This window comes from Salvelinus fontinalis, chromosome 29 (assembly GCF_029448725.1).
Source record: "Salvelinus fontinalis isolate EN_2023a chromosome 29, ASM2944872v1, whole genome shotgun sequence".
In the NCBI taxonomy this organism is placed as follows: domain Eukaryota; kingdom Metazoa; phylum Chordata; class Actinopteri; order Salmoniformes; family Salmonidae; genus Salvelinus; species Salvelinus fontinalis.
Window position 1 is genome coordinate 15,575,619 of NC_074693.1, and position 27,623 is coordinate 15,603,241.

The 27,623-nt window shown below is 48.3% G+C and overlaps 1 protein-coding gene across 9 annotated transcripts; it reads left to right on the plus strand.

Annotated features, from left to right (window-relative positions):
- Window positions 1-40: 40 nt before the first annotated feature.
- On the plus strand, window positions 41-27,439 carry LOC129827469 (dynactin subunit 4). 9 transcript variants are annotated; one of them, XM_055888359.1, is made up of 16 exons: window positions 41-172; window positions 1,002-1,072; window positions 2,604-2,782; window positions 3,285-3,328; window positions 5,231-5,338; window positions 7,374-7,394; window positions 9,332-9,405; window positions 10,844-10,956; window positions 14,908-15,017; window positions 15,152-15,225; window positions 15,339-15,393; window positions 16,916-17,023; window positions 17,867-17,964; window positions 21,362-23,004; window positions 26,950-27,154; window positions 27,193-27,439. In XM_055888359.1, the coding sequence occupies exons 2-14, from the start codon at window positions 1,038-1,040 to the stop codon at window positions 21,576-21,578; spliced, it is 1,236 nt and encodes a 411-aa protein (XP_055744334.1). In that variant the 5' UTR covers window positions 41-172; window positions 1,002-1,037; the 3' UTR covers window positions 21,579-23,004; window positions 26,950-27,154; window positions 27,193-27,439. The 9 variants fall into 9 exon arrangements, with proteins under 9 accessions (XP_055744334.1, XP_055744332.1, XP_055744335.1 ...); XM_055888357.1 differs by having other exon boundaries at window positions 26,950-27,030; window positions 27,112-27,439; XM_055888360.1 differs by having other exon boundaries at window positions 26,950-27,235; window positions 27,360-27,428.
- Window positions 27,440-27,623: the final 184 nt, after the last annotated feature.

Consider the following 27,623-nt stretch of genomic DNA (forward strand, 5'->3'; position numbering starts at 1 on the left):
TATCATAACGCACCACCCGGGGGCGCCATCGAGCAAACGACAACACAAGGTGACGTCGACGCCGGAGGATTCAGTCAAAGATGGCGTCCCTTCTGCAGCCCGACAGGGTTCTCTACCTAGTTCACGGAGAGAAAAAGATCCGATCGCCGTTGTCTACACTTTATTTTTGCCGGTATTGCAGTGAATTGCGTTCCTTAGAATGTGTGTCGCATGAGGTATGTCAACATTACCGTGGCTAGCTATTGTTAGCATAGAGCTGTTTAGCTCCGTAGCGTTAGCGGTTTGGTCAACCTAGTCCAGCCCCCGTACAATACAAAATATATATGTATTTGTCATACCGCACGTCAATCAACATTTATTCAACAACCCTGTCGTCTGATTGGCCGTTGTCGTCTTTACTTCCGTCCTACTTTCATAATTGTGTACGTTTATCTAGCTACCTAAGCTAAGGGTTAGCAAGCAAAGCGAGACAGCTAACCAAACAACATAATCATACAGTGTTTATTTGGTCTGAGTTCACTATGGGCTTCTTTTCTCCAAATAATAGTGACACAAATTCCCACTGGAAATACAACTAAAACCTAACAACTGTTTGAAAAACCTCCTAGTCTGCTGTTAGCTGGCTAACGCACGCTATTCATCACCACACCCAGACAGAGCTACCACATATATCTTATTTAGGTATCTAGCTAACCCATTTTTTTTGTTGTTGTAGCTATCTAGTTATCATCTATTTTGATACGTGCCACGTCAGACAGCGTTGATTCTTAATTTACACAACCACACAACGGACAGTGACCCTTGCCCACAGAAACTCACACTTGTATTACTGAAGCTTGGACCAGTATCTTTTAGGTGTCAAACGCACAGATACGGGTATATTCTGAAACATAATTACTATCTGTGCCGTTATAACTACTAGCTAGCTACGAGGGATAGCTATGTACATTCAGGGATTTCCACAAACAGATTGTTGAATGCTGCTTCTGTTTGGTTTCTAGGTGGACTCCCATTACTGTCCAAGCTGCCTGGAGAATATGCCTTCAGCAGAGGCAAAGCTGAAGAAGAACAGGTGAGAAACATTTGCAACTGAGCATCAGCGTAGACCTGTTATATACGGTCTATGGCATGGACCTATTCTTTACTGTGTAGCCATTGACAATATTCACTGCATGACTTCTCACTGCATCCAGCCGACATTTCCCAGCTCTCTGTTTTGTTGTAGGAAGAGGATATTCAACCAGCTGAACGAAAACTTCAGGTTAGGCATAGAGGTTAAGTTTAGGGTTATTTATAATTAATGTTTATATTCTATATTAGGGCTGGAAACTGCCAGGGACCTCACAATACGATATTATCACGATACTTAGGTGCCGATATGAAATGTATTGTTATTTTTTCCAACTTTCACAATTCCGTATGTATTGCGCTTCGATGTTCCTAACATTTTGCTCACCATATGTCTGTTGCAGAGGGACATAAGAGAGCCAGGAGAAAAATAGTTTTGATCAATCGTGGAAATGAAAATGTTAAAAACAAATTGGCTCTCTATTTAAAAAGAAGATGGAGAGCAAGATTTGATGAAAAAAATACTGCAGTTTTGGTTCAGGTACAGCCAATTAGTGCAAAAACTATACTGCGATATTGTCAAAACGATATGATATATTGTCAATGAATATCCCGATATGTAACTATAGATTTTCCCCCATCACTATTCTATATGTAATTCGATGGGGTTGAAGGTTGCATTAAAGTTAGGTGTAGCCTAGTGGTTAGAGTGTAGGGGTGGCAGGTAGCCTAGTGTGTAGGGGTGGCAGGTAGCCTAGTGTGTAGGGGTGGCAGGTAGCCTAGTGTGTAGGGGTGGCAGGTAGCCTAGTGTGTAGGGGTGGCAGGTAGCCTAGTGTGTAGGGGTGGCAGGTAGCCTAGTGTGTAGGGGTGGCAGGTAGCCTAGTGTGTAGGGGTGGCAGGTAGCCTAGTGTGTAGGGGTGGCAGGTAGCCTAGTGTGTAGGGGTGGCAGGTAGCCTAGTGTGTAGGGGTGGCAGGTAGCCTAGTGTGTAGGGGTGGCAGGTAGCCTAGTGTGTAGGGGTGGCAGGTAGCCTAGTGTGTAGGGGCGGCAGGTAGCCTAGTGTGTAGGGGCGGCAGGTAGCCTAGTGGTTAGAGTGTAGGGGCGGCAGGTAGCCTAGTGGTTAGAGTGTAGGGGCAGCAGGTAGCCTAGTGGTTAGAGCGTAGGGGCTGCAAGTAGCCTAGTGGTTAGAGCGTAGGGGCGGCAGGTAGTCTAGTGGTTAGTGTGCAGGTGCGGCAGGTAGCCTAGTGGTTAGTGTGTAGGTGCGGCAGGTAGCCTAGTGGTTAGAGTGTAGGGGCTGCAGGTAGCCTAGTGGTTAGAGCATTGGGCCAGTAACCGAAGGGTTGCTGGATCGAATCCCCGAGCTGACAAGGTAAAAATATGTCGTTCTGTCCCTGAACAAGGCAGTGTTCTCCGGTAGGCCGTCATTGTAAATAAGAATTTGTTCTTAACTGACTTGCCTAGTTTAAATAAAGGAAAGCCATAAAAACTAGCATTGGGTTAGAGTACTGCAATTGTTTACTTCTTCTACGTGCCCCAGGTGTGCCAACTGCTTTGACTGCCCATGCTGCATGCATACCCTGTCCACCCGGGCCACCAACATCCCAGCCCCTCTTCCTGACGACCCCAGCAAGACGGCCATGAAGAAAGCCTATTACCTGGCCTGTGGCTTCTGTCGCTGGACATCCAGAGATGTGGGCATGGCTGACAAGTCTGTGGGTGAGTGACAGGACTACTTTACTGTTGATGATGAGAGGGAGGTATTGGGCTATTGACTATTTACTTTTTTATATTGGGTCAGTGTTAGGCATGGCCAACTATTCCATTTTACATTTACATTTAGTCATTTAGCAGACGCTCTTATCCAAAGCGACTTACAGTATTCCGTAGCTTGGTGAGTGTGTGAGAAGTAGCTTCAACCAAATCAATCGCAAACCTTGCTAGTGATCAATGTTACTAAGCTATTGAATAAAGTGCCCCCTGCACTGGTGATGAGGGGGAGATATGGAACTGACAATAGGCCATGTTAGAATGGTTCAAATGCTAAACTAATTAATATATGATGTATGGAGCTTTGTTTGGATTTGTAACTCTGAGTAGAGATGTGTCTCTTATCATGGATATGACTAGTAGCCTGCGTGTCTGTTGTGTGATTGACTTGTTGGCTGTTTTATGGAGGACTATTTCACTTCTTGTATTGTTTTGTGTGTCTTCACTTCAGCCAGTGGAGGATGGCAGGAGCCGGACAATCCTCATACTCAACGGGTATGTTGCCTTCCTTTGGTCTGTTTTCTCTCGCTCTCAAGTGTTGCTCACATGGGGGAAAGCTTCAGTTGAGCTAGACAACCCCTAGGCTGTAGAAATGCTGTGACACAGGGAAGTTGTCTGTTGTAATTGATTCTGTATTACAAAAACAACACTGTGCGATCAACCACAAATAGCACACTCCTGATACAGGCTCCAGGCCTAAATGTTGGCTTTGTGACTGTGCTTTCTACTATTTATTTTCCTGCTGGTAACATACATGGTATGCTGATGATACATGCTGTATACATGGTTCCCTGGCCTATAATTTCCCCCTTTCTGTAAGTATAATAGCACTGCAGAATATTAGTTGGCAGTCAGAGAGTCGTGCTATTTCTAAAGTTGAAATGTTATGCTTTATACATGGTTCTCTGTGTAGGCCTATGCTTTCCCCTTCTATAAGAATAGTAGCATTGCATGGGGCTAGCCTATGACATTCTGACTCATGTTATGTGCAATTTTCCTCTGGATACTCATGGTATTGTTGGGTAATCTTCCTCCAGGTACTCATGGTATTGTTGGGTAATCTTCCTCCAGGTACTCATGGTATTGTTGGGTAATCTTCCTCCAGGTACTCATGGTATTGTTGGGTAATTTTCCTCTGGATACTCATGGTATTGTTGGGTAATCTTCCTCTGGATACTCATGGTATTGTTGGGTAATCTTCCTCCAGGTACTCATGGTATTGTTGGGTAATCTTCCTCCAGGTACTCATGGTATTGTTGGGTAATCTTCCTCCAGGTACTCATGGTATTGTTGGGTAATCTTCCTCCAGGTACTCATGGTATTGTTGGGTAATTTTCCTCCAGATACTCATGGTATTGTTGGGTAATCTTCCTCTGGATACTCATGGTATTGTTGGGTAAGCTTCCTCCGGGTACTCATGGTATTGTTGGGTAAGCTTCCTCTGGGTACTCATGGTATTGTTGGGTAAGCTTCCTCCAGGTACTCATGGTATTGTTGGGTAATCTTCCTCTGGATACTCATGGTATTGTTGGGTAATCTTCCTCTGGATACTCATGGTATTGTTGGGTAATCTTCCTCCAGGTACTCATGGTATTGTTGGGTAATCTTCCTCCAGGTACTCATGGTATTGTTGGGTAATCTTCCTCCAGGTACTCATGGTATTGTTGGGTAATTTTCCTCCAGATACTCATGGTATTGTTGGGTAATCTTCCTCCGGATACTCATGGTATTGTTGGGTAAGCTTCCTCTGGGTACTCATGGTATTGTTGGGTAATCTTCCTCTGGATACTCATGGTATTGTTGGGTAATCTTCCTCTGGATACTCATGGTATTGTTGGGTAATCTTCCTCTGGATCCTCATGGTATTGTTGGGTAATCTTCCTCCAGGTACTCATGGTATTGTTGGGTAATCTTCCTCCAGGTACTCATGGTATTGTTGGGTAATCTTCCTCCAGGTACTCATGGTATTGTTGGGTAATTTTCCTCCAGATACTCATGGTATTGTTGGGTAATCTTCCTCCGGATACTCATGGTATTGTTGGGTAAGCTTCCTCTGGGTACTCATGGTATTGTTGGGTAAGCTTCCTCTGGGTACTCATGGTATTGTTGGGTTATCTTCCTCCAGGTACTCATGGTATTGTTGGGTAATCTTCCTCCAGGTACTCATGGTATTGTTGGGTAATCTTCCTCCAGGTACTCATGGTATTGTTGGGTAATCTTCCTCCAGGTACTCATGGTATTGTTGGGTAATCTTCCTCCAGGTACTCATGGTATTGTTGGGTAATCTTCCTCCAGGTACTCATGGTATTGTTGGGTAATCTTCCTCCAGGTACTCATGGTATTGTTGGGTAATCTTCCTCCAGGTACTCATGGTATTGTTGGGTAATTTTCCTCCAGATCAATAAACTGATAGAGTATTACCAGCAGCTGGCCCAGAGAGAGAAACTGGAGAGGGACCGGAAGAAGCTGGCCAGGAGACGACCCTACATGCCACTGGCCTTCTCGGTACAAACACACACACACACACACACACACACACACACAGACAGACAGACAGACAGACAGACAGACAGACAGACAGACAGACAGACAGACAGACAGACAGACAGACAGACAGACAGACAGACAGACAGACAGACAGACAGACAGACAGACAGACAGACAGACAGACAGACAGACAGACAGACAGACAGACAGACAGACAGACAGACAGACAGACAGACAGACAGACAGACAGACAGACAGACAGACAGACAGACAGACAGACAGACAGACAGACAGACAGACAGACAGACAGACAGACAGACAGACAGACAGACAGACAGACAGACAGACAGACAGACAGACAGACAGACAGACAGACAGACAGACAGACAGACAGACAGACAGACAGACAGACAGACAGACAGACAGACAGACAGACAGACAGACAGACAGACAGACAGACAGACAGACAGACAGACAGACAGACAGACAGACAGACAGACAGACAGACAGACAGACAGACAGACAGACAGACAGACAGACAGACAGACAGACAGACAGACAGACAGACAGACAGACAGACAGACAGACAGACAGACAGACAGACAGACAGACAGACAGACAGACAGACAGACAGACAGACAGACAGACAGACAGACAGACAGACAGACAGACAGACAGACAGACAGACAGACAGACAGACAGACAGACAGACAGACAGACAGACAGACAGACAGACTCCGGCAGATAACATGCTAAGCCTTTGCACTTCTCTCTGGAACACGTTATCCTCTCTCAATAAGCCCAGCTCCCACCTTTTATAATGACACAAATCATGCTTTTCATATTTTTTTTTTTTGTGATGGTTATTGCTGTGTTATTAACCCTGCTGAAATTAACAAGGCAACTATTTCTGAATAGCGTACATGTCTACATTTGTACTGTAATATTTTGTTACATTATGTTGACATTGATTGACATGCATGTATAGTTAATGTGTATAGACAGATTAGAACCTGGAGCATACTGGAATATTGATTTCAGACCCTGTGATTGGTGAAGGGTCACTATAAGCTAGCTGTGTGCTAACTAGCTATATAGTAGAAACTGCAGCTGAATTGTCACGCTGCTAGCTGTGTGCTAGCTAGCTATATAGTAGCTACTGCAGCTGAAGAGTCACTATAAGCTAGCTGTGTGCTAGCTAGCTATGTAGTAGCTACTGCAGCTGAAGAGTCACTATAAGCTAGCTGCTAGCTATGTACTAGCTAGCTATATAGTAGCTACTACAGCTGAAGGGTCACTATAAGCTAGCTGCTAGCTGTGTGCTAGCTAGCTATATAATAGCCACTGCAGCTGAAGAGTCACTATAAGCTAGATGTGTGCTATGTGCTAGCTAGCTATATAGTAGCTACTGTAGCTGAAGAGTCACTATAAGCTAGCTGCTATCTATGTGCTAGCTAGCTATATAGTAGCTACTGCAGCTGAAGAGTCACTATAAGCTAGCTGCTCGCTATATGCTAGCTAGCTATATAGTAGTTACTGTAGCTGAAGAGTCACTATAAGCTAGCTGTGTGCTATGTGCTAGCTAGCTATATAGTAGCTACTGCAGCTGAAGAGTCACTATAAGCTAGCTGCTCGCTATATGCTAGCTAGCTATATAGTAGTTACTGTAGCTGAAGAGTCACTATAAGCTAGCTGCTCGCTATATGCTAGCTAGCTATATAGTAGTTACTGTAGCTGAAGAGTCACTATAAGCTAGCTGTGTGCTATGTGCTAGCTAGCTATATAGTAGCTACTGCAGCTGAAGAGTCACTATAAGCTAGCTGCTCGCTATATGCTAGCTAGCTATATAGTAGTTACTGTAGCTGAAGAGTCACTATAAGCTAGCTGTGTGCTATGTGCTAGCTAGCTATATAGTAGCTACTGCAGCTGAAGAGTCACTATAAGCTATCTGCTAGCTATATGCTTTAACTGCTTTGGTTTTACTTGATACGTTCTTCTTTTTCTTTTGCTTCTGCACACTGATATGTTGGTTTCTAACCCCTCCCTCCCCCAGCAACACACTATTCATGTGGTGGTGAGTTGTATTTTTCACAACTTTAATAGTCCAAACAGTGTTCTCTCTTTCTCTCTCCTCCTTCATCAGTTCTCCGTATCTAATCTGTAACTGAGTGACCTCCCTGATCACATGTGTCCCCTCAGGAGAAAGATATTACCAGGAGCACAATAGGATACTTTATGTTGACTGGGGGGAAGAGAAGCAAATAGGATGCATTCTATTGCAATGTACAGTTAATGCTGTTTTAGCCTGTAGTATAGTAGAGTAGTTACTCTCCCAGGTCAGGGGTTAGCGTAGTGTTCCAGGTCAGGGGTTAGCGTAGTGTTCCAGGTCAGGGGTTAGCGTAGTGTTCCAGGTCAGGGGTTAGCGTAGTGTTCCAGGTCAGGGGTTAGCGTAGTGTTCCAGGTCAGGGGTTAGCGTAGTGTTCCAGGTCAGGGGTTAGCGTAGTGTTCCAGGTCAGGGGTTAGCGTCCCCTCAGGAGAAAGATATTACCAGGAGCACAATAGGATACTTTATGTTGACTGGGGGGAAGAGAAGCAAATAGGATGCATTCTATTGCAATGTACAGTTAATGCTGTTTTAGCCTGTAGTATAGTAGAGTAGTTACTCTCCCCAGTTAGGAAACATACTGATTTAGCCTGTAGTATAGTAGAGAGTTACTCTCCCCAGTTAGCAAACATACTGATTTAGCCTGTAGTATAGTAGAGTAGTTACTCTCCCCAGTTAGGAAACATACTGATTTAGCCTGTAGTATAGTAGAGAGTAGTTACTCTCCCCAGTTAGGAAACATACTGATTTAGCCTGTAGTATAGTAGAGAGTAGTTACTCTCCCCAGTTAGGAAACATACTGATTTAGCCTGTAGTATAGTAGAGTAGTTACTCTCCCCAGTTAGGAAACATACTGATTTAGCCTGTAGTAATATAGAGTAGTTACTCTCCCCAGTTAGGAAACATACTGATTTATCCTGTAGTATAGTAGAGTAGTTACTCTCCCCAGTTAGGAAACATACTGATTTATCCTGTAGTATAGTAGAGTAGTTACTCTCCCCAGTTAGGAAACATACTGATTTATCCTGTAGTATAGTAGAGTAGTTACTCTCCCCAGTTAGGAAACATACTGATTTAGTCTGTAGTATAGTAGAGTAGTTACTCTCCCCAGTTAGGAAACATACTGATTTATCCTGTAGTATAGTAGAGTAGTTACTCTCCCCAGTTAGGAAACATACTGATTTAGTCTGTAGTATAGTAGAGTAGTTACTCTCCCCAGTTAGGAAACATACTGATTTAGTCTGTAGTATAGTAGAGTAGTTACTCTCCCCAGTTAGGAAACATACTGATTTAGCCTGTAGTATAGTAGAGTAGTTACTCTCCCCAGTTAGGAAACATACTGATTTATCCTGTAGTATAGTAGAGTAGTTACTCTCCCCAGTTAGGAAACATACTGATTTATCCTGTAGTATAGTAGAGTAGTTACTCTCCCCAGTTAGGAAACATACTGATTTAGCCTGTAGTATAGTAGAGAGTAGTTACTCTCCCCAGTTAGAAAACATACTGATTTAGCCTGTAGTATAGTAGAGAGTAGTTACTCTCCCCAGTTAGAAAACATACTGATTTAGCCTGTAGTATAGTAGAGAGTAGTAATTATTCCACTATTAACATAAAGGTTTGTGTTCTCGTTTTTTTCAAACCAAATTTTTCACTAGATTTGGTTTATGTCTTTGGTTTCGAATCCCAATAAAAAAAATTGCCATTTATGTTAATGTTTTCCTAATTGGATTTTTGAAAATGTCTTATCAGGAAAAAATTGCCTCTCTCTTCCCAATTAAAGGAAAGAACATGAACATTTATCAGTCATCAATAGAAATACCAGTATTTCCTGTCCCCGAAGTCTACCACACGGTGGTGTGTCTTGTCTGTGAGTCAGTTGACATTTGTGGTTGTGTTGCTCTGTAAAGGAGAAGTATGGGCTGGGTACCAGACTACAGAGACAGAGACCTGGAGCTCCTATCACCAGTCTGGCTGGTCTTTCGTGAGTATTACATGAGTATACAGAAACGTTACTGTTCATAAAGTATGAGTCTCACATCCTCAGATAATTACTGTACCATTTTTTTTATTGTACATTTTACATGACAAATCATGTTGATGTTAGCACATCACAAATAGCCTAAACAAGGATCGAGTCCCAAATGGCACCCATTGCCCATTTGTAGTGCATTACTTTTGTACAGGCTATTAGGTCAAAAGTTGTGCTCTAATTAGGGAATGGCGTGCAGTTTGGGATAAAGCCACTGCCTTGTGTTAGAGTTAATAAATACAGCTGTCCCTGTCTCCTATAATGTCCCTCACTGTCCCTGTCTCCTATAATGTCCCTCACTGTCCCTGTCTCCTATAATGGCCCTCACTGTCCCTGTCTCCTATAATGGCCCTCAACTGTGTCTGTCTCCTATAATGGCCCTCACTGTGTCTGTCTCCTATAATGGCCCTCACTGTGTCTGTCTCCTATAATGGCCCTCACTGTGTCTGTCTCCTATAATGGCCCTCACTGTGTCTGTCTCCTATAATGGCCCTCACTGTGTCTGTCTCCTATAATGGCCCTCACTGTGTCTGTCTCCTATAATGGCCCTCAATGTGTCTGTCTCCTATAATGGCCCTCAATGCGTCTGTCTCTCCTATAATGGCCCTCAACTGTGTCTGTCTCCTATAATGGCCCTCACTGTGTCTGTCTCCTATAATGGCCCTCACTGTGTCTGTCCCTGTCTCCTGTAATGGCCCTCAACTGTCCCCGTCTCCTATAATGGCCCTCACTGTGTCTGTCCCTGTCTCCTATAATGGCCCTCACTGTGTCTGTCCCTGTCTCCTGTAATGGCCCTCAACTGTCCCCGTCTCCTATAATGGCCCTCAATGTGTCTGTCCCTGTCTCCTATAATGGCCCTCACTGTGTCTGTCCCTGTCTCCTATAATGGCCCTCAATGTGTCTGTCCCTGTCTCCTATAATGGCCCTCACTGTGTCTGTCCCTGTCTCCTATAATGGCCCTCACTGTGTCTGTCCCTGTCTCCTATAATGGCCCTCAACTGTCCCCGTCTCCTATAATGGCCCTCAATGTGTCTGTCCCTGTCTCCTATAATGGCCCTCACTGTGTCTGTCCCTGTCTCCTATAATGGCCCTCAACTGTCCCCGTCTCCTATAATGGCCCTCACTGTGTCTGTCCCTGTCTCCTATAATGGCCCTCACTGTGTCTGTCCCTGTCTCCTATAATGGCCCTCACTGTGTCTGTCCCTGTCTCCTATAATGGCCCTCATTGTGTCTGTCCCTGTCTCCTATAATGATCCTCACTGTGTCTGTCCCTGTCTCCTATAATGGCCCTCATTGTGTCTGTCCCTGTCTCCTATAATGGCCCTCATTGTGTCTGTCCCTGTCTCCCATAATGGCCCTCAACTGTGTCTGTCCCTTTCTGCTATTCCAGTCTGAAGGAAGGTGAAGACCAAAAGGAGATTAACATAGAGCCAGCCCAGGCCTTAGATGAGGTAGAACCACTACCTGAAGACTACTACACCAAACCAATCAACCTACCTGAGGGTAAGAGATATCCACCCCTAAGACTAACACTAACCCCTGACCTGGAACACTACACTAACCCATGACCTGGAACACTACACTAACCCCTGACCTGGAACACTACGCTAACCCCTGACCTGGAACACTACGCTAACCCATGACCTGGAACACTACGCTAACCCCCGACCTGGAACACTACGCTAACCCCCGACCTGGAACACTACGCTAACCCCCGACCTGGAACACTACGCTAACCCACGACCTGGAACACTACGCTAACCCCTGACCTGGAACACTACGCTAACCCCTGACCTGGAACACTACGCTAACCCCTGACCTGGAACACTACGCTAACCCCTGACCTGGAACACTACTCTAACCCCTGACCTGGAACACTACGCTAACCCCTGACCTGGAACACTACGCTAACCCCTGACCTGGAACACTACGCTAACCCCTGACCTGGAACACTACGCTAACCCCTGACCTGGAACACTACGCTAACCCCTGACCTGGAACACTACGCTAACCCCTGACCTGGAACACTACGCTAACCCCTGACCTGGAACACTACGCTAACCCCTGACCTGGAACACTACGCTAACCCCTGACCTGGAACACTACGCTAACCCCTGACCTGGAACACTACGCTAACCCCTGACCTGGAACACTACGCTAACCCCTGACCTGGAACACTACGCTAACCCCTGACCTGGAACACCACGCTAACCCCTGACCTGGAACACCACGCTAACCCCTGACCTGGAACACCACGCTAACCCCTGACCTGGAACACCACGCTAACCCCTGACCTGGAACACCACGCTAACCCCTGACCTGGAACACCACGCTAACCCCTGACCTGGAACACCACGCTAACCCCTGACCTGGAACACCACGCTAACCCCTGACCTGGAACACCACGCTAACCCCTGACCTGGAACACCACGCTAACCCCTGACCTGGAACACCACGCTAACCCCTGACCTGGAACACTACGCTAACCCCTGACCTGGAACACTACGCTAACCCCTGACCTGGAACACTACGCTAACCCCTGACCTGGAACACTACGCTAACCCCTGACCTGGAACACTACGCTAACCCCTGACCTGGAACACTACGCTAACCCCTGACCTGGAACACTACGCTAACCCCTGACCTGGAACACTACGCTAACCCCTGACCTGGAACACTACGCTAACCCCTGACCTGGAACACTACGCTAACCCCTGACCTGGAACACTACGCTAACCCCTGACCTGGAACACTACGCTAACCCCTGACCTGGAACACTACGCTAACCCCTGACCTGGAACACTACGCTAACCCCTGACCTGGAACACTACGCTAACCCCTGACCTGCAACACGACGCTAACCCCTGACCTGCAACACGACGCTAACCCCTGACCTGCAACACCACGCTAACCCCTGACCTGCAACACCACGCTAACCCCTGACCTGCAACACCACGCTAACCCCTGACCTGGAACACCACGCTAACCCCTGACCTGGAACACTACGCTAACCCCTGACCTGGAACACTACGCTAACCCCTGACCTGGAACACTACGCTAACCCCTGACCTGGAACACTACGCTAACCCCTGACCTGGAACACTACGCTAACCCCTGACCTGGAACACTAGGCTAACCCCTGACCTGGAACACTAGGCTAACCCCTGACCTGGAACACTAGGCTAACCCCTGACCTGGAACACTAGGCTAACCCCTGACCTGGAACACTAGGCTAACCCCTGACCTGGAACACTAGGCTAACCCCTGACCTGGAACACTAGGCTAACCCCTGACCTGGAACACTACGCTAACCCCTGACCTGGAACACTACGCTAACCCCTGACCTGGAACACTACGCTAACCCCTGACCTGGAACACTACGCTAACCCCTGACCTGGAACACTACGCTAACCCCTGACCTGGAACACTACGCTAACCCCTGACCTGGAACACTACGCTAACCCCTGACCTGGAACACTACGCTAACCCCTGACCTGGAACACTACGCTAACCCCTGACCTGGAACACTACGCTAACCCCTGACCTGGAACACTACGCTAACCCCTGACCTGGAACACTACGCTAACCCCTGACCTGGAACACTACGCTAACCCCTGACCTGGAACACTACGCTAACCCCTGACCTGGAACACTACGCTAACCCCTGACCTGGAACACTACGCTAACCCCTGACCTGGAACACTACGCTAACCCCTGACCTGGAACACTACGCTAACCCCTGACCTGGAACACTACGCTAACCCCTGACCTGGAACACTACGCTAACCCCTGACCTGGAACACTACGCTAACCCCTGACCTGGAACACTACGCTAACCCCTGACCTGGAACACTACGCTAACCCCTGACCTGGAACACTACGCTAACCCCTGACCTGGAACACCACGCTAACCCCTGACCTGGAACACCACGCTAACCCCTGACCTGGAACACCACGCTAACCCCTGACCTGGAACACCACGCTAACCCCTGACCTGGAACACCACGCTAACCCCTGACCTGGAACACCACGCTAACCCCTGACCTGGAACACCACGCTAACCCCTGACCTGGAACACCACGCTAACCCCTGACCTGGAACACCACGCTAACCCCTGACCTGGAACACCACGCTAACCCCTGACCTGGAACACCACGCTAACCCCTGACCTGGAACACCACGCTAACCCCTGACCTGGAACACCACGCTAACCCCTGACCTGGAACACCACGCTAACCCCTGACCTGGAACACCACGCTAACCCCTGACCTGGAACACCACGCTAACCCCTGACCTGGAACACCACGCTAACCCCTGACCTGGAACACCACGCTAACCCCTGACCTGGAACACCACGCTAACCCCTGACCTGGAACACCACGCTAACCCCTGACCTGGAACACCACGCTAACCCCTGACCTGGAACACCACGCTAACCCCTGACCTGGAACACGACGCTAACCCCTGACCTGGAACACCACGCTAACCCCTGACCTGGAACACCACGCTAACCCCTGACCTGGAACACGACGCTAACCCCTGACCTGGAACACGACGCTAACCCCTGACCTGCAACACCACGCTAACCCCTGACCTGCAACACCACGCTAACCCCTGACCTGCAACACCACGCTAACCCCTGACCTGGAACACCACGCTAACCCCTGACCTGGAACACCACGCTAACCCCTGACCTGGAACACCACGCTAACCCCTGACCTGGAACACCACGCTAACCCCTGACCTGGAACACTACGCTAACCCCTGACCTGGAACACTACGCTAACCCCTGACCTGGAACACTACGCTAACCCCTGACCTGGAACACTACGCTAACCCCTGACCTGGAACACTACGCTAACCCCTGACCTGGAACACTACGCTAACCCCTGACCTGGAACACTACGCTAACCCCTGACCTGGAACACTACGCTAACCCCTGACCTGGAACACTACGCTAACCCCTGACCTGCAACACTACACTAAACCGTGTTGTCTAGTTAACTCGCCGTGTTGTCTAGTTAACTCGCCGTGTTGTCTAGTTAACTCGCCGTGTTGTCTAGTTAACTCGCCGTGTTGTCTAGTTAGCACGCCGTGTTGTCTAGTTAACTCGCCGTGTTGTCTAGTTAACTCGCCGTGTTGTCTAGTTTACCATGTTTTGTTAACACCCTGGGTTGTTTAGTTGACCGTGTCTAGTTAACTCTCCCCGGGTCGTCTAGTTAACTCTCCCCGGGTCGTCTAGTTGACCATGTTGTCTAGTTAACTCCCTGTGTTTTCTAGTTAACTCTCCCCGGGTCTTCTAGTTAACTCCCCGGGTCTTCTAGTTAACTCCCCGGGTCTTCTAGTTAACTCCCCGGGTCTTCTAGTTAACTCCCCGGGTCGTCTAGTTAACTCCCCGGGTTGTCTAGTTAGACCACGTTGTGTTAACTCCCTGGTGTGTGTAATGTATTACAGTGACCACCTTGCGTCAGCGGCTGCTCCAGCCTGACTTCCAGCCTGCCGGAGCCTCTCAGCTCCACCCCAAACACAAACACCTGCTCATCAAGCGCTCTCTGCGATGCAGGGTCGGTACATGACACAGTACTTTACACCACACGGCCCTAATCAGGAAGGGCTTTTTACTGCTATTTTACTGTTGTTGTTTTCTGCCTATTTCTCTTGATTTACTCGTGATAAAAAATGATGTTTTTCTTCCTAGAAATGTGAGCACAATCTGAGCAAGCCAGAATTCAACCCAACTTCAATAAAGTTCAAAATCCAGCTGGTGGCTGTGTAAGTATTGCTTAGCATCTCCTCTGTACCGAAACGCATTCACCTTGTTCTCTACTCTGTTGGTTTTGTTGTATTATTTCTCAGTAAAGTGATGTTATTTTCACTCCTTAAAGGAGTTACATCCCTGAAGTCAGAATAATGTCCATTCCAAACCTGCGCTTCCAGAAGGCAAGTCAATTATTCAAGTATCGGAATCACGTCCCAAAACATGTTTGAAGACTTCCCGTGTCACATGTTGTCTGTAGAGGAGCAGAATGACTTACAGTATGAGTGGTATCATGTCTGTAGGAGAGACTTACAGTATGAGTGGTATCGTGTTGTCTGTAGGAGAGACTTACAGTATGAGTGGTATCATGTCTGTAGGAGAGACTTACAGTATGAGTGGTATCATGTCTGTAGGAGAGACTTACAGTATGAGTGGTATCATGTTGTCTGTAGGAGAGACTTACAGTATGAGTGGTATCATGTCTGTAGGAGAGACTTACAGTATGAGTGGTATCATGTCTGTAGGAGAGACTCACAGTATGAGTGGTATCATGTCTGTAGGAGAGACTTACAGTATGAGTGGTATCATGTCTGTAGGAGAGACTTACAGTATGAGTGGTATCATGTTGTTTGTAGGAGAGACTTACAGTATGAGTGGTATCATGTCTGTAGGAGAGACTTACAGTATGAGTGGTATCATGTTGACTGTAGGAGAGACTTACAGTATGAGTGGTATCATGTCTGTAGGAGAGACTTACAGTATGAGTGGTATCGTGTTGTCTGTAGGAGAGACTTACAGTATGAGTGGTATCGCGTTGTCTGTAGGAGAGACTTACAGTATGAGTGGTATCATGTCTGTAGGAGAGACTTACAGTATGAGTGGTATCGTGTTGTCTGTAGGAGAGACTTACAGTATGAGTGGTATCGTGTTGTCTGTAGGAGAGACTTACAGTATGAGTGGTATCATGCTGTCTGTAGAGGAGCAGAATGACTTACAGTATGAGTGGTATCATGTTGTCTGTAGGAGAGACTTACAGTATGAGTGGTCTCATGTTGTCTGTAGGAGAGACTTACAGTATGAGTGGTATCATGTCTGTAGGAGAGACTTACAGTATGAGTGGTATCATGTCTGTAGGAGAGACTTACAGTATGAGTGGTATCATGTTGTCTGTAGGAGAGACTTACAGTATGAGTGGTATCATGCTGTCTGTAGGAGAGACTCACAGTATGAGTGGTATCATGTCTGTATGAGAGACTCACAGTATGAGTGGTATCATGTTGTCTGTAGGAGAGACTTACAGTATGAGTGGTATCGTGTTGTCTGTAGGAGAGACTTACAGTATGAGTGGTATCATGTTGTCTGTAGGAGAGACTTACAGTATGAGTGGTATCATGTTGTCTGTAGGGGAGACTTACAGTATGAGTGGTATCATGTTGTCTGTAGGAGAGACTTACAGTATGAGTGGTATCGTGTTGTCTGTAGGAGAGACTTACAGTATGAGTGGTATCATGTTGTCTGTAGGAGAGACTCACAGTATGAGTGGTATCATGTCTGTAGGAGAGACTTACAGTATGAGTGGTATCATGTTGTCTGTAGGAGAGACTTACAGTATGAGTGGTATCATGTCTGTAGGAGAGACTTACAGTATGAGTGGTATCATGTCTGTAGGAGAGACTTACAGTATGAGTGGTATCATGTCTGTAGGAGTGCCAGGTGCTGCTCACCCTGACCAACCCAGTGGAGAATATTACCCACGTCACCCTGGTGGGCTGTAAGGAGGGAGACCCGGAGGACATCAACACCACTGCGAAGGTAATACTGACTCGGGTTGCAAAGCTACCGGTAATTTACCAAAGATACCGGTAATTTACCAAAGATACCGGTAATTTACCAAAGATACCGGAATCTTCAGTCATTTTTGTAATTAACAGATTGCCATAGATTTTCTCCCGCAACTGTGGTAATTTATACTTGAATAAATAATGTATTAATGTATGTATGTATGTATGTATGTATGTATATGTGTGTTACTTTTTCATGTGTGTCCACACGTTTCTAGTAGATAGACCATACGATTCAAGAGAAAAATTGTCTAATTAATGGAAAAACATTTAATCAACAATTACATTATTTTCCCTCAGCATTTCTTCCGACTATTGACTTTTTTCCACATCTGTGACCAATTTTGTCCAGAAAACATTTGACAACAAATACAAATGAACATAGTAAACAAACCCCCCCGAAAAAATGATATTTCATGCTGAACCCCTCACATTAAACACCGATGTTATTCACTAATTAGATGTTTTATATTGAAACGTTTTACAACTTTGTCATTCAGTTGTTTTTCTATTTTTAAAATCCATCTTATGTAATTATATTGTGGTCAGGCCACACAGAGGGCCCGGGCCCGACAGCGACCCAAAAGGGCCACTTGATGTCTCGTTATAAATGACAGAAAATCCTTGAAGTTCTGGTAGTTTACTGGTACATTTTAAGAAGTTTCCGGAAGTATACCCTTCCTTTGTAACCCTACTGCTGACCTCTCAGCCCTGACCTCTCAGCCCTGACCTCTCAGCCCTGACCTCTCAGCCCTGACCTCTCAGCCCTGACCTCTCACCCCTGACCTCTGGTGTTGATGATGTTGTTTTCTAGGTGATGGTTCCTACCAAGGAGTTGGTCCTGGCAGGGAAGGATGCTGCAGCAGAATACGACGAGTTGGCTGAGCCTCAGGACTTCCAGGACCACCCAGAGTAAGACACACACTAGTACACTGGTACACACACACACACACACACACACACTGGTACACACACACACACACACTGGTACACACACACTGGTACACACACACTGGTACACACACACTGGTACACACACACTGGTACACACACACGTACACACACACGTACACACACACGTACACACACACGTACACACACACGTACACACACACACACACACACACACACACACACACGCACACACACACGTACACACACACGTACACACACACACACACACACACACGTACACACACACACACACGTACACACACACACACGTACACACACACACACGTACACACACACACACGTACACACACACACACACACACACACACACTGGTACACACACACTGGTACACACACGCACACTGGTACACACACACTGGTACACACACGCACACTGGTACACGGTACACAGACACACACACACTGGTACACACACACACTGGTACACACACACACTGGTACACAGACACACACACACACTGGTACACAGACACACACACACACACACACACTGGTACACAGACACACACACACTGGTACACAGACACACACACACACTGGTACACAGACACACACACACACTGGTACACTGGTACACACACACACACTGGTACACACAAACTGGTACACACACACACACACACACACACACACACACACACACACACACACACACACACACACACTGGTACACAGACACACACACACACACACAGACACACACACACACACTGGTACACAGACACACACACACACACACACAGACACACACACACACACTGGTACAAACACACTGGTGCACATACACACACACACACTGGTACACACACCGTTATAAGTGACGATATGGTCAGAAATGAGGAGAAAGGACATCAGCTCTAGATTAAAATGAGTGTACTTCATAGGGAATGTAAGGAGATGAGGGGAGCTCTGCCCCTCGTCTCCTAACTTTCCCTCTTTGCCACTCATCTCCTAACCTTCCCCCTCTGGCCCTCGTCTCCTAACCTTCCCTCTCTGCCCCTGGTCTCCTAACCTTCCTTCTCTGGCCCTCGTCTCCTAACCTTCCCTCTCTGCCCCTGGTCTCCTAACCTTCCCTCTCTGGCCCTCGTCTCCTAACCTTCCCTCTCTGGCCCTGGTCTCCTAACCTTCCCTCTCTGGCCCTCGTCTCCTAACCTTCCCTCTCTGGCCCTCGTCTCCTAACCTTCCCTCTCTGCCCCTCGTCTCCTAACCTTCCCTCTCTGCCCCTCGTCTCCTAACCTACCCCCTCTGGCCCTCGTCTCCTAACCTTCCCTCTCTGGCCCTCGTCTCCTAACCTTCCCTCTCTGGCCCTCGTCTCCTAACCTTCCCTCTCTGGCCCTCGTCTCCTAACCTTCCCTCTCTGGCCCTGGTCTCCTAACCTTCCCTCTCTGGCCCTCGTCTCCTAACCTTCCCTCTCTGGCCCTCGTCTCCTAACCTTCCCTCTCTGGCCCTCGTCTCCTAACCTTCCCTCTCTGGCCCTCGTCTCCTAACCTTCCCTCTCTGGCCCTCGTCTCCTAACCTTCCCTCTCTGGCCCTCGTCTCCTAACCTTCCCTCTCTGGCCCTCGTCTCCTAACCTTCCCTCTCTGGCCCTCGTCTCCTAACCTTCCCTCTCTGGCCCTCGTCTCCTAACCTTCCCTCTCTGGCCCTCGTCTCCTAACCTTCCCTCTCTGGCCCTCGTCTCCTAACCTTCCCTCTCTGGCCCTCGTCTCCTAACCTTCCCTCTCTGGCCCTCGTCTCCTAACCTTCCCTCTCTGGCCCTCGTCTCCTAACCTTCCCTCTCTGGCCCTCGTCTCCTAACCTTCCCTCTCTGGCCCTCGTCTCCTAACCTTCCCTCTCTGGCCCTCGTCTCCTAACCTTCCCTCTCTGGCCCTCGTCTCCTAACCTTCCCTCTCTGGCCCTCGTCTCCTAACCTTCCCTCTCTGGCCCTCGTCTCCTAACCTTCCCTCTCTGGCCCTCGTCTCCTAACCTTCCCTCTCTGGCCCTCGTCTCCTAACCTTCCCTCTCTGGCCCTCGTCTGTCTCCTAACCTTCCCTCTCTGGCCCTCGTCTGTCTCCTAACCTTCCCTCTCTGGCCCTCGTCTGTCTCCTAACCTTCCCTCTCTGGCCCTCGTCTGTCTCCTAACCTTCCCTCTCTGGCCCTCGTCTGTCTCCTAACCTTCCCTCTCTGGCCCTCGTCTGTCTCCTAACCTTCCCTCTCTGGCCCTCGTCTGTCTCCTAACCTTCCCTCTCTGGCCCTCGTCTGTCTCCTAACCTTCCCTCTCTGGCCCTCGTCTGTCTCCTAACCTTCCCTCTCTGCCCCTGGTCTCCTAACCTTCCCTCTCTGGCCCTCGTCTGTCTCCTAACCTTCCCTCTCTGGCCCTCGTCTGTCTCCTAACCTTCCCTCTCTGGCCCTCGTCTGTCTCCTAACCTTCCCTCTCTGGCCCTCGTCTGTCTCCTAACCTTCCCTCTCTGGCCCTCGTCTCCTAACCTACCCCCTCTGGCCCTCGTCTCCTAACCTTCCCTCTCTGGCCCTCGTCTCCTAACCTTCCCTCTCTGGCCCTCGTCTCCTAACCTTCCCTCTCTGGCCCTCGTCTCCTAACCTTCCCTCTCTGGCCCTCGTCTCCTAACCTTCCCTCTCTGGCCCTCGTCTCCTAACCTTCCCTCTCTGGCCCTGGTCTCCTAACCTTCCCTCTCTGGCCCTCGTCTCCTAACCTTCCCTCTCTGGCCCTCGTCTCCTAACCTTCCCTCTCTGGCCCTCGTCTCCTAACCTTCCCTCTCTGGCCCTCGTCTCCTAACCTTCCCTCTCTGGCCCTCGTCTCCTAACCTTCCCTCTCTGGCCCTCGTCTCCTAACCTTCCCTCTCTGGCCCTCGTCTCCTAACCTTCCCTCTCTGGCCCTCGTCTCCTAACCTTCCCTCTCTGGCCCTCGTCTCCTAACCTTCCCTCTCTGGCCCTCGTCTCCTAACCTTCCCTCTCTGGCCCTCGTCTCCTAACCTTCCCTCTCTGGCCCTCGTCTCCTAACCTTCCCTCTCTGGCCCTCGTCTCCTAACCTTCCCTCTCTGGCCCTGGTCTCCTAACCTTCCCTCTCTGGCCCTGGTCTCCTAACCTTCCCTCTCTGGCCCTGGTCTCCTAACCTTCCCTCTCTGGCCCTGGTCTCCTAACCTTCCCTCTCTGGCCCTGGTCTCCTAACCTTCCCTCTCTGGCCCTGGTCTCCTAACCTTCCCTCTCTGGCCCTGGTCTCCTAACCTTCCCTCTCTGGCCCTGGTCTCCTAACCTTCCCTCTCTGGCCCTGGTCTCCTAACCTTCCCCCTCTGGCCCTGGTCTCCTAACCTTCCCTCTCTGCTCCTGTCTCCCGTCCAGCGTGGTGGCCTTCAGGAAATCCAATAAGATTGGTTTCTTCATCAAGGTGGTCCCTCAGCGCGAGGAGGACGGTGATGTCACGGTGGCCTTTAAGATTCGCCACGACTTCCGGAATTTGGCGGCTCCCATAAGGCCGAGCGAGGAGGACGATGCCCCCACCGAGGCAATATGGCTCACACACCACGTAGAGCTCAGCCTGGGGCCGCTCGTAGCGTGAAGTTACACACACTGAATACACACACACACACACACACACACACACACACACAAAATACATATATACACTGAGTATACAAAACATTAAGAACACCTGCCCTTTCCATGACAGACTGACCAGGTGAAAGTTATGATTCCTTAATAATGTCACTTGTTAAATCCACTTCAATCAGTCTAGATGAAGGGGAGGAGACGGGTTAAATCCTCTTCAATCAGTCTAGTTGAAGGGGAGGAGACAGGTTAAATCCTCTTCAATCAGTCTAGATGAAGGGGAGGAGACGGTTAAATCCTCTTCAATCAGTCTAGATGAAGGGGAGGAGACGGTTAAATCCTCTTCAATCAGTCTAGATGAAGGGGAGGAGATGGTTAAATCCTCTTCAATCAGTCTAGATGAAGGGGAGGAGATGGTTCAAGAAGGATTTTTAAGTCTTGAGACAATTGAGACATAGATTGTGTATCTGAGGGTGAATGGGCGAGACAAAATATTTAAGTGCCTTTGAGCGGGGTTTGGTAGTAGGTGCCAGGCGCACCAATTTGAGTCAAGAACTGCAACGCTGCTGGGGTTTTTCACGCTCAACAGTTTCCTGTATGTATCAAGAATGGTCCGACACCCAATGAACATCTAGCCAACTTGTCACAACTGTGGCAATGGAGTCGACATTGGAGTTCATGACCTGATGAACTGAGGCTGTTCTGAGGGCAAAAGGGGACGGGGGGGTGACCTCAGGTTCCTAATGTTTGGTATAGTCATTATATACAGTAGAGCAGTGTTGAGAGAGAACACACTAACAGACACACACACACACACACACACATACTCGACTAGCAACAGTTCTCTACCACCAAGCAGTTCCAGAGACCCTTTCCTGCTTCACGCTTCAACTTAGGCATTATCTTCCTCATCCTCCTAAGGATGAAGAGTATTTACCTGCATGCTATGCCAGGCTACATCTATCTACTAATACATGTCATTGCTGTACTCCTCTCTGGGTTGAAGGTAGGATGAGACTGTCATTACTGTACTCCTCTCTGGGTTGAAGGTAGGATGAGACTGTCATTACTGTACTCCTCTCTGGGTTGAAGGTAGGATGAGACTGTCATTACTGTACTCCTCTCTGGGTTGAAGGTAGGATGAGACTGTCATTACTGTACTCCTCTCTGGGTTGAAGGTAGGATGAGACTGTCATTACTGTACTCCTCTCTGGGTTGAAGGTAGGATGAGACTGTCATTACTGTACTCCTCTCTGGGTTGAAGGTAGGATGAGACTGTCATTACTGTACTCCTCTCTGGGTTGAAGGTAGGATGAGACTGTCATTACTGTACTCCTCTCTGGGTTGAAGGTAGGATGAGACTGTCATTACTGTACTCCTCTCTGGGTTGAAGGTAGGATGAGACTGTCATTACTGTACTCCTCTCTGGGTTGAAGGTAGGGTGAGACTGTCATTACTGTACTCCTCTCTGGGTTGAAGGTAGGGTGAGACTGTCATTACTGTACTCCTCTCTGGGTTGAAGGTAGGGTGAGACTGTCATTACTGTACTCCTCTCTGGGTTGAAGGTAGGGTGAGACTGTCATTACTGTACTCCTCTCTGGGTTGAAGGTAGGGTGAGACTGTCATTACTGTACTCCTCTCTGGGTTGAAGGTAGGGTGAGACTGTCATTACTGTACTCCTCTCTGGGTTGAAGGTAGGGTGAGACTGTCATTACTGTACTCCTCTCTGGGTTGAAGGTAGGGTGAGACTGTCATTACTGTACTCCTCTCTGGGTTGAAGGTAGGGTGAGACTGTCATTACTGTACTCCTCTCTGGGTTGAAGGTAGGGTGAGACTGTCATTACTGTACTCCTCTCTGGGTTGAAGGTAGGGTGAGACTGTCATTACTGTACTCCTCTCTGGGTTGAAGGTAGGGTGAGACTGTCATTACTGTACTCCTCTCTGGGTTGAAGGTAGGGTGAGACTGTCATTACTGTACTCCTCTCTGGGTTGAAGGTAGGGTGAGACTGTCATTACTGTACTCCTCTCTGGGTTGAAGGTAGGGTGAGACTGTCATTACTGTACTCCTCTCTGGGTTGAAGGTAGGGTGAGACTGTCATTACTGTACTCCTCTCTGGGTTGAAGGTAGGGTGAGACTGTCATTACTGTACTCCTCTCTGGGTTGAAGGTAGGGTGAGACTGTCATTACTGTACTCCTCTCTGGGTTGAAGGTAGGGTGAGACTGTCATTACTGTACTCCTCTCTGGGTTGAAGGTAGGGCGAGACTGTCATTACTGTACTCCTCTCTGGGTTGAAGGTAGGGCGAGACTGTCATTACTGTACTCCTCTCTGGGTTGAAGGTAGGGCGAGACTGTCATTACTGTACTCCTCTCTGGGTTGAAGGTAGGGCGAGACTGTCATTACTGTACTCCTCTCTGGGTTGAAGGTAGGGCGAGACTGTCATTACTGTACTCCTCTCTGGGTTGAAGGTAGGGCGAGACTGTCATTACTGTACTCCTCTCTGGGTTGAAGGTAGGGCGAGACTGTCATTACTGTACTCCTCTCTGGGTTGAAGGTAGGGCGAGACTGTCATTACTGTACTCCTCTCTGGGTTGAAGGTAGGGCGAGACTGTCATTACTGTACTCCTCTCTGGGTTGAAGGTAGGGCGAGACTGTCATTACTGTACTCCTCTCTGGGTTGAAGGTAGGGTGAGACTGTCATTACTGTACTCCTCTCTGGGTTGAAGGTAGGGTGAGACTGTCATTACTGTACTCCTCTCTGGGTTGAAGGTAGGGTGAGACTGTCATTACTGTACTCCTCTCTGGGTTGAAGGTAGGGTGAGACTGTCATTACTGTACTCCTCTCTGGGTTGAAGGTAGGGTGAGACTGTCATTACTGTACTCCTCTCTGGGTTGAAGGTAGGGTGAGACTGTCATTACTGTACTCCTCTCTGGGTTGAAGGTAGGGTGAGACTGTCATTACTGTACTCCTCTCTGGGTTGAAGGTAGGGTGAGACTGTCATTACTGTACTCCTCTCTGGGTTGAAGGTAGGGTGAGACTGTCATTACTGTACTCCTCTCTGGGTTGAAGGTAGGGTGAGACTGTCATTACTGTACTCCTCTCTGGGTTGAAGGTAGGGTGAGACTGTCATTACTGTACTCCTCTCTGGGTTGAAGGTAGGGTGAGACTGTCATTACTGTACTCCTCTCTGGGTTGAAGGTAGGGTGAGACTGTCATTACTGTACTCCTCTCTGGGTTGAAGGTAGGGTGAGACTGTCATTACTGTACTCCTCTCTGGGTTGAAGGTAGGGTGAGACTGTCATTACTGTACTCCTCTCTGGGTTGAAGGTAGGGTGAGACTGTCATTACTGTACTCCTCTCTGGGTTGAAGGTAGGGTGAGACTGTCATTACTGTACTCCTCTCTGGGTTGAAGGTAGGGTGAGACTGTCATTACTGTACTCCTCTCTGGGTTGAAGGTAGGGTGAGACTGTCATTACTGTACTCCTCTCTGGGTTGAAGGTAGGGTGAGACTGTCATTACTGTACTCCTCTCTGGGTTGAAGGTAGGGTGAGACTGTCATTACTGTACTCCTCTCTGGGTTGAAGGTGGGGTGAGACTGTCATTACTGTACTCCTCTCTGGGTTGAAGGTGGGGTGAGACTGTCATTACTGTACTCTGGGTTGAAGGTGGGGTGAGACTGTCATTGCTGTACTCCTCTCTGGGTTGAAGGTGGGGTGAGACTGTCATTACTGTACTCTGGGTTGAAGGTAGGGTGAGACTGTCATTACTGTACTCTGGGTTGAAGGTAGGGTGAGACTGTCATTACTGTACTCTGGGTTGAAGGTAGGGTGAGACTGTCATTACTGTACTCTGGGTTGAAGGTAGGGTGAGACTGTCATTACTGTACTCCTCTCTGGGTTGAAGGTAGGGTGAGACTGTCATTACTGTACTCCTCTCTGGGTTGAAGGTGGGGTGAGACTGTCATTACTGTACTCTGGGTTGAAGGTGGGGTGAGACTGTCATTACTGTACTCCTCTCTGGGTTGAAGGTGGGGTGAGACTGTCATTACTGTACTCTGGGTTGAAGGTAGGGTGAGACTGTCATTACTGTACTCTGGGTTGAAGGTAGGGTGAGACTGTCATTACTGTACTCTGGGTTGAAGGTAGGGTGAGACTGTCATTACTGTACTCTGGGTTGAAGGTAGGGTGAGACTGTCATTACTGTACTCCTCTCTGGGTTGAAGGTGGGGTGAGACTGTCATTACTGTACTCTGGGTTGAAGGTAGGGTGAGACTGTCATTACTGTACTCTGGGTTGAAGGTAGGGTGAGACTGTCATTACTGTACTCTGGGTTGAAGGTAGGGTGAGACTGTCATTACTGTACTCTGGGTTGAAGGTAGGGTGAGACTGTCATTACTGTACTCTGGGTTGAAGGTAGGGTGAGACTGTCATTACTGTACTCTGGGTTGAAGGTAGGGTGAGACTGTCATTACTGTACTCCTCTCTGGGTTGAAGGTGGGGTGAGACTGTCATTACTGTACTCCTCTCTGGGTTGAAGGTGGGGTGAGACTGTCATTACTGTACTCTGGGTTGAAGGTGGGGTGAGACTGTCATTGCTGTACTCCTCTCTGGGTTGAAGGTAGGGTGAGACTGTCATTACTGTACTCTGGGTTGAAGGTGGGGTGAGACTGTCATTACTGTACTCCTCTCTGGGTTGAAGGTGGGGTGAGACTGTCATTACTGTACTCCTCTCTGGGTTGAAGGTGGGGTGAGACTGTCATTACTGTACTCCTCTCTGGGTTGAAGGTGGGGTGAGACTGTCATTACTGTACTCTGGGTTGAAGGTGGGGTGAGACTGTCATTACTGTACTCTGGGTTGAAGGTGGGGTGAGACTGTCATTACTGTACTCTGGGTTGAAGGTAGGGTGAGACTGTCATTACTGTACTCTGGGTTGAAGGTAGGGTGAGACTGTCATTACTGTACTCTGGGTTGAAGGTAGGGTGAGACTGTCATTACTGTACTCTGGGTTGAAGGTAGGGTGAGACTGTCATTACTGTACTCTGGGTTGAAGGTAGGGTGAGACTGTCATTACTGTACTCCTCTCTGGGTTGAAGGTAGGGTGAGACTGTCATTACTGTACTCCTCTCTGGGTTGAAGGTGGGGTGAGACTGTCATTACTGTACTCTGGGTTGAAGGTGGGGTGAGACTGTCATTACTGTACTCCTCTCTGGGTTGAAGGTGGGGTGAGACTGTCATTACTGTACTCTGGGTTGAAGGTGGGGTGAGACTGTCATTACTGTACTCCTCTCTGGGTTGAAGGTGGGGTGAGACTGTCATTACTGTACTCTGGGTTGAAGGTAGGGTGAGACTGTCATTACTGTACTCCTCTCTGGGTTGAAGGTAGGGTGAGACTGTCATTACTGTACTCTGGGTTGAAGGTAGGGTGAGACTGTCATTACTGTACTCCTCTCTGGGTTGAAGGTAGGGTGAGACTGTCATTACTGTACTCCTCTCTGGGTTGAAGGTAGGGTGAGACTGTCATTACTGTACTCTGGGTTGAAGATGGGGTGAGACTGTCATTGCTGTACTCCTCTCTGGGTTGAAGGTAGGGTGAGACTGTCATTACTGTACTCTGGGTTGAAGGTGGGGTGAGACTGTCATTGCTGTACTCCTCTCTGGGTTGAAGGTAGGGTGAGACTGTCATTACTGTACTCTGGGTTGAAGGTGGGGTGAGACTGTCATTACTGTACTCCTCTCTGGGTTGAAGGTGGGGTGAGACTGTCATTACTGTACTCCTCTCTGGGTTGAAGGTAGGGTGAGACTGTCATTACTGTACTCTGGGTTGAAGGTAGGGTGAGACTGTCATTACTGTACTCTGGGTTGAAGGTAGGGTGAGACTGTCATTACTGTACTCTGGGTTGAAGGTAGGGTGAGACTGTCATTACTGTACTCTGGGTTGAAGGTAGGGTGAGACTGTCATTACTGTACTCTGGGTTGAAGGTAGGGTGAGACTGTCATTACTGTACTCTGGGTTGAAGGTAGGGTGAGACTGTCATTACTGTACTCTGGGTTGA